The 6,941-nt window shown below is 32.7% G+C and overlaps 1 protein-coding gene across 1 annotated transcript; it reads right to left on the bottom strand.

The window, feature by feature from the left end:
• Positions 1-372: 372 nt before the first annotated feature.
• LOC149231778 (very-long-chain aldehyde decarbonylase CER1-like) lies at positions 373-4,247 on the bottom strand. Its single transcript, XM_089376371.1, has 8 exons — positions 4,041-4,247; positions 3,770-3,891; positions 3,350-3,581; positions 2,032-2,139; positions 1,726-1,938; positions 1,510-1,620; positions 886-1,059; positions 373-779 (listed from the first exon to the last, which is right to left on the bottom strand). The coding sequence occupies exons 3-8, from the start codon at positions 3,476-3,478 to the stop codon at positions 603-605; spliced, it is 912 nt and encodes a 303-aa protein (XP_089232497.1). The 5' UTR covers positions 3,479-3,581; positions 3,770-3,891; positions 4,041-4,247; the 3' UTR covers positions 373-602.
• Positions 4,248-6,941: the final 2,694 nt, after the last annotated feature.

Genomic DNA, 6,941 nt, shown 5'->3' with positions numbered 1-6,941 from the left:
TAAAATAAAAAGTGACTTTTTAAGACAAAAAAAAATTGTCTTAAAAAAATGTCTTAAAAGTGCCTTGGTTAATCATAGTTAACCATCGTCAACCATGACTAATCATGATTGACCAGGATTGATTTTCATACAGAGACAATCATTGTCACAATGGGACATTCAACCATGGTTAACCACCATGATTGATCATTGATAACTATATGTTATTTTATTCATAATAATATAAAAAAATAGATAAAAATTTACAATTATATAACTTTAAGAAATTCATAGTGTGAAAATATTAAAATTATATAAAAAACAAAATGGCATATAATAAAAATATTATACCTATACCAAATCTGCATGTCTTTTAACATATTGCCATTAATCAAATGACAGTTTACCCCTCACCCCTATTCTTTTCAAATTGACATCAGGCTAATACTCACTATTGACAGTACAGTCATTAAAACTACCTATATAATTGACTCACTACCTATTTAACTGACTGAAATTGTAGTACCAGCAATAAAAACTACTATTTTCTTTAAAACCAGTCTGAATCCTCAATATCTCAGAAGTGAGGAATTTATTCGGACTCTCCAGCTACGTAAACATCATTAATTTGCTTTGATCGAATTGAAAGGATGAAAGCCATGTTTGATGGCAGCTTCCCATACTCGAGTAACGGTGTCGCTGTCAATGACATCATCACATTCATGATGATTCCAATCTTCTAGTGCATGCACAATTCCTCCAACTCGCCATGCGCTGAGCACTCTTCTAGGCAACCCGTTCTTTCGTTTCGTTTTCCATCCGACAAAATCACGGAATCACCGTCAAACATTTCGCATAAAATAATGCGAGTGCGCACACATAACTTTTACAAAATACAAAGCTTACCTCACAGGCATGCAGATTCTCAAGATTTTTGGGCACACTCATTGAAGGAACGGTCTCGTAACTGCAGTCGTCACGAACATTCGGTATTGGAAAGGGAAGAAGCGGAATAAAACGAGTGCCCTCGGGTGCCTTCATCTGATCATCTCGACTAAGCCATCTGCCTACAATCCATATCTGTACCATATTCGACTTTTCATCAAATATCTATTTTAAATGATCACTTTCAGCTTTTATGAAAAATTTAAAATACTTAAAACAACCCTTCATAGTGCAACAATTTTTAGGAGTAACTAAGGAATTGAAACTGAGCCAAAGCTCTGGTACCATATAAAAGTTTCTCACGCTATGTATACCAATATCACCAAAATCCTAAAGGTACCGATGACAATTTATAATCTACCTAATTAATTTCAAAAAATTCTGCGGTTAGTCAAACCCAACAGTGCATGGGACCTCTATGTGAATAAACATCCTCTAACCCCATTACAGCGTGCTTCAAATGATGATATGAATTACGACAAACTTCTAACCATGATATGAATTAATCAAAACAATTTCGCTAGGGAAAATCTTTGGATCACACCTCTGCAACATTACAAACGACTAGCAAATGCATAGAACGACCTTGCAGGTAATGCATGACGGGTAGCTTGCGACGTGGAAGAGATTATGTCTAAATTCCCGAGGGACTTTCATCTTTGATTTCTCGATTTGTTCTTCTGAGTCCACCAGAAGCTGCCGGCCATGAAAACTAACTTGTCAGTGAATAAAACTGGAAGGCAAAGTGGAGCTGTGTAAACCTAAATAAATCGCTGATTTATGTGGGACAGATATGCAAACCTGGACCCTAACCCCACGCTCACATAGCACTCTTGCTCTACCCGATTCCAACTTGCATGCTCCCCCAGAAATAATAAGCACATCGGACGTTTCCTTCTCTGGAATTGAATTCAAAATAAAAGCCGCTGCCAAAGTACTACCATCAACAATTCGAATTCTGAGATTCTCGTGTTGCTTGACGAACTGTTTTCCACTTCGGTTCAAGTCTTCATTCTGGGCATAATCAATAGAAAAAATATAAACCGGTTCTGTTTCAGCCAAATGGAATAAAAATGGAAGACTAATGACGGATGAATTGATCAATACCTTGTTGAGAAGGCCCAGACTTATAACTTTCGCTCCCTTCTTCTCCGCGTCCAATATGGAATCTTCAATGAGCTGGTTAATCCTTGCTTTCTCAGAAGGTAGAAAATACTGCAAGATGTAAATAATCTATTATGAGCACCTCACAACATATATATAAATATTCATAGGACCATAACCCATAACAGCAAAATTAGAAAGAAAGAAGGCTGCAAATAAATGTCTCAATACAGAATTAGTCAAAAATAGAAATATCAATGAGATTGTATAAGAAGATTATAAATAGCAAGAAAAAGCACGGCATCTTATCTGCTCCTCATATCCCAAAGTAAACTGTTATATGGCAAGTTATATAATAAATACTTTGTTATTATGTTCTCCCGTAACATAGATTACCATATATGAATGTTGTACTAATACCATATATCTTTGCATTATAGAACACTATTGTACTGATACCATATATCTTTGCATAATGCTAGTTCTTGGCACAATCATATTGTTTCTTAGATATTTTGGAATATACGTCATGTGCTCTAAACATCTTTGTAACTTGATCAAGAATAATTCATCTGTTCGTTTCCTTCCCGCTGCAGCAATGATGCCAGCTTCATGAGCCTTTTCCGAGCAATCAATTCTTTAAGCGATCAAAATAACTCTACGGGCTCCCCTCAGCCACGCCAATGCACAATAAGTTTAACACAAAACTTCAATGATCTTCTTCACCATACCAGACTCCAATACAGCACTCAGACTCTGCGCCAAGGAGATCGCTCACAAACATCATCATTCTAGAATCCCATGCCCTAGCTGTATTACTAACTCAGAAATTATAGTAAACTAAATTATTGAAAGAATTGGAAGATGAGTTGCACTGACAAAGCTCATAAAAACAGCGCTATACTCACACTAAGAATATAGGATTACAATCTAATTAAATAGAATCCTAGAATATAAAATCTTAAAACTAACAAATATTAATTAGAACAACTAATGCAAAGACAACTTCAAGAACACATAACAAATTCTATATAAAATCTTAAAACTAACAAATATTAATTAGAACCATTAATGCAAACACAACTTCAAGAACACACAACAAATTCTAGTAATAAAAGATTTTAGATTTTTAATTAATAATATATTAATACAATCAATTTATATTATATATTAATATATATTAATCGCTTTTATACCAAACTGAAAATGCATTTAAATTGATATAGCTCCTCTATACATAATCACGACATAATGATTATAAACTTTTTAAAATGCCAAAAAAACAAATGAATTATTAAACCTAAATATGAGCATGTATCACCTGAAAAGTGTATCGTGGAATCACCCATGTCTGCATATGCAATCGATCTAGCCGATTCTTTTCGGAGGTGAATGTTCTTCCAAAAGTCGATAAGACCAGCATGACTGCGTTGCTTATAGGCCACAACATCCTTATATACCATTTGGAAGAGTATGGCTTTGCCGCAAATGAAAAACCGACAGCAGGTTTGTTAAATGCGTTAAGTATACGAAATCAACGCTCTCTTTGCGCCCTGTTTCAAATTAAATCATTTGGTCACAAAGGATGAATTCCAGTTATTTTTGTTTCTGTTTTTATTTTACCATTTACGCTGTGTGACAGAGATATATATCGAGCTATTCAACCCTTGTCTTTCAGAAATAAATATTGAGCTATTCAACCCTTGTCTTTCCGTTGACACTGCGTGACAGAGATATTTACCTTCACTTGCAGCCTCGTAGAGAGTATCCGAAGATTTGTCGACTGTTCCGTAAAGATAGTCGTAAATTGGCATGAAAAGACTGAAGTTGGTATGCACTTGAGAATGATGAAGAGAATGAAATCTGCAAAAGCATTTTTCATTTTAGAATCGAAAAGGAAAAAGGAAAGTGAAGTGGCAGCTACTCAGCCAGCTCTCGAGAAATTTCAAAGACATACTGGACAACCAGCCATCCTTTTTGTATTAGTATATACATAGCCGTGAATTACTTACGAGGGTGTGTACATGAAGTATTTCAGAAAGGGGAACATCTTAAATGCAAACTGGGGGAGAAACTCGAAGTTGCAGTGCCCCATATTGTTCATTAAATCGAACCATAAATGGTAGCCAAACAGAACACCAATGGAATTAGTATTGGTGATAGCTAGAGTTAGTTCAGCCGTGGAAAAGATCGCTGCATACAAGGCTTCATAGAAGGCTTGCATAGAGAGAATATTATTATCCTTCACAATGGATGCGCTCTTATATAATGATGGCTACACGTTCTAGAAAAGGTCATAGGACTTTTAGATGCTGATGGCTACACGTTCTAGAAAAGTTACAGCTTTTTCTCCGTATGGTTTAAACACCAATGTATTCTATTCTGTAGACTTTGCAGGGCAACTGACTTTTAAGTTTTTTAATGCCTTAAGAGAAGCTATTTAATTCACCATAACAGATGCTGAAAATTAGTGGATGCCTGCCGATTACAGATGATAACAGTAGCCGTGACCCGGATGCGTATGAGACGAAGAATAGTGGATACCCATGCCTCCGCAGGATGCCTATCGCCCTGATCGCATCCGCAGGATGCCTATCCATGGTTCCTCGTTAAAAGCTGTCATTTGTTTCTGTTTTTTAATCGTCGACATACAGTTAACAGTGCCACCTTTTCGAGTGTGTCGTGATGTGCGTGGCATTTTTATGGATAAATTTGGTTCGTAATTCATTCATTTTTACATTTACAAGTATATTTCAAACCATTAAAAATTAATATTTTTATTAAAAATTATTACATAATTAAAAAAACAAAAATCAAAATTATTTAATAATTACATTGCTGTGCTATAATATTTAAGGATAAAATATAAAAAAAAACAAAAAAAATCTTCACACAAATTTTCTATTATAGAAAAGTGATTTTTTCTAATAAAAGCTATATAAAAAAAACACTATTAATAACTATTACACTAATAATATTTACATTAATAATATTTACATTATTAATAAAAAGTAATAAATATGTATGTAAATTTTAAAATATTAAGTATCAAATATTAATATTAATATAAATATAAATTTATTGACGCATAATTAATTATAATTAAGTTTATAATGATATTATTTTTAATTAAATATGATATAATTTTATAGAGTTTGAGTGGGCTCAATGGTTAAGAGTGTTTTTTCACAGGGGTAGAGCATGTATGTCTTCGTAAACTTAGTAGTCAAATCTTTGGGCGATCTCTAGGGTGTATAGTATGTCTCCTTAGACTACAAGGGAGTCTCATACACCAATTTAGTGTCTGGCTTGAAAGTGACCTTAAAATTGGATAATAATAATAATTCATATTATTTATAATATTATATTACAATATTAGAAATTATGTATGTCTGCGTAAACTTAGTAGTCAAATCTTTGGGCGGTCTCTAGGGTGTAGAGTATGTCTCCCTAGACTACAAGGGAGTCTCATACACCAATTTAGTGTCTGGCTTGAAAGTGACCTTAAAATTGGATAATAATAATAATAATAATAATAATATTTATAATATTATATTACAATATTAGAAATATAATTATTATATAAAAATTAAATATAAATTATAATAATAAAAGTTCATATAATTTTTATTAAATTTATTAAGGATTAAATTTTAAATTAGGGAGGGTCTTAAAGAAGGAGGTTCTTCATCTTTTAATGCTTGAGTAATTGGGAAAGTGGTTTGTTGTCCTCTCCATTTGGTTTCAATTCTCATAAAAGATGTCATGTTAACCCATTGTGATAAGGGCTGATGAATAGGCACCTGGGGTGCCATCTACACTCTTGCTCATTCATAAGTTATTGGTATATCTAGCTTGTCTCTTGATGTTATAATGGTAACCAGATGTTTCGATCTTGGGCCCAGTCTAAATTACTCCAACAAGTTATCAATTCACCATAGTTTAAAAAAAATTAAGTAGATTACTAAAAAATGAAAAGGAAATTCTAGTATTAAAGATGTTTTAATATGACTATCATGAAATATCAAACATCTAAAATTTGTTGATAAAATACCTTTTTGTGAAAGCACATAAAAAGTCACTAAAATATTCAAAAGTATCATCAATTTATTTTGTAAAGAAATTATAATGATTATTAATATGAAAAAATTCATAAGAACTTTATGGGTATTTTGTGAATGCACTAGAAGAATCATTAAAAAACTTAAAATTATCATGACATTATTTTTTAAAGTAACTAGAATGGTAATTAAGGATGTTTGTGTACTTTTTTATTTCTCTACATATTTTCCTCATAACCAAACCCACCCATGATAGCCACAGTTGGTTTTAAGTTATGCTCCATTCCTAGTTTGCAACCCATCAAAGGTTATAACAAGCTTTGTTCTTTAGTTCTTGATTCATATGTAACAAAAATTTATCCATACCTTTTCTTTCTACCCGAGGTTCAAGACCAATTTGCATTTATCACATTTCCTAAATTTTCAAATCAACTGATTGTCAGGCAAATGGAATGCATTAATAACAACCTTTCAAATTATTTAAACATCATTTAATTGTTTGAGGGGATTTTTATTCTAATATTCCATATTATTACAGGATATATACATAGATATTGCAACCTGAAACCATAGACTTGTTCCTTGGGTTCATAGACTTGTTCCCTGAATTAGCCTCCACACATTTTTACACAGATTTTGAGAGGTGAAAGGGATTTTTGAGCCCCCATCCTGCAATAACTTTTGATAATGCCAACATTTTTCAATTAACCAAAACCAATAGATACTTTTATTAATCACCAGACTATATAATTTTGTAACAAAGTTTCTTAATGGCTTCAAAAATTCCTTTTGAAACATAGGTAACCAATATCTAATAGATTAGAATATCTTCTAGAACTACTTTTACCACTA

The sequence above is a fragment of the Pinus tabuliformis genome, chromosome J, assembly GCF_031772625.1.
Source record: "Pinus tabuliformis cultivar Carrire ecotype Pingquan chromosome J, CPIR1, whole genome shotgun sequence".
Classification (NCBI taxonomy): domain Eukaryota; kingdom Viridiplantae; phylum Streptophyta; class Pinopsida; order Pinales; family Pinaceae; genus Pinus; species Pinus tabuliformis.
This window is presented reverse-complemented; position numbering and strand designations above follow the sequence as displayed.

Coding starts and splice junctions, on each gene's coding strand:
- LOC149231778 (XM_089376371.1), bottom strand. CDS start 3,478: ATGTTGTGGCCTATAAGCAACGCAGTCATGCTGGTCTTATCGACTTTT. Junction 1,939..2,031: donor GTCTGGGCCTTCTCAACAAG/GTATTGATCAAT, acceptor GATTATGCCCAG/AATGAAGACTTGAACCGAAG. Junction 780..885: donor AGAATCTGCATGCCTGTGAG/GTAAGCTTTGTA, acceptor ACGAAACGAAAG/AACGGGTTGCCTAGAAGAGT.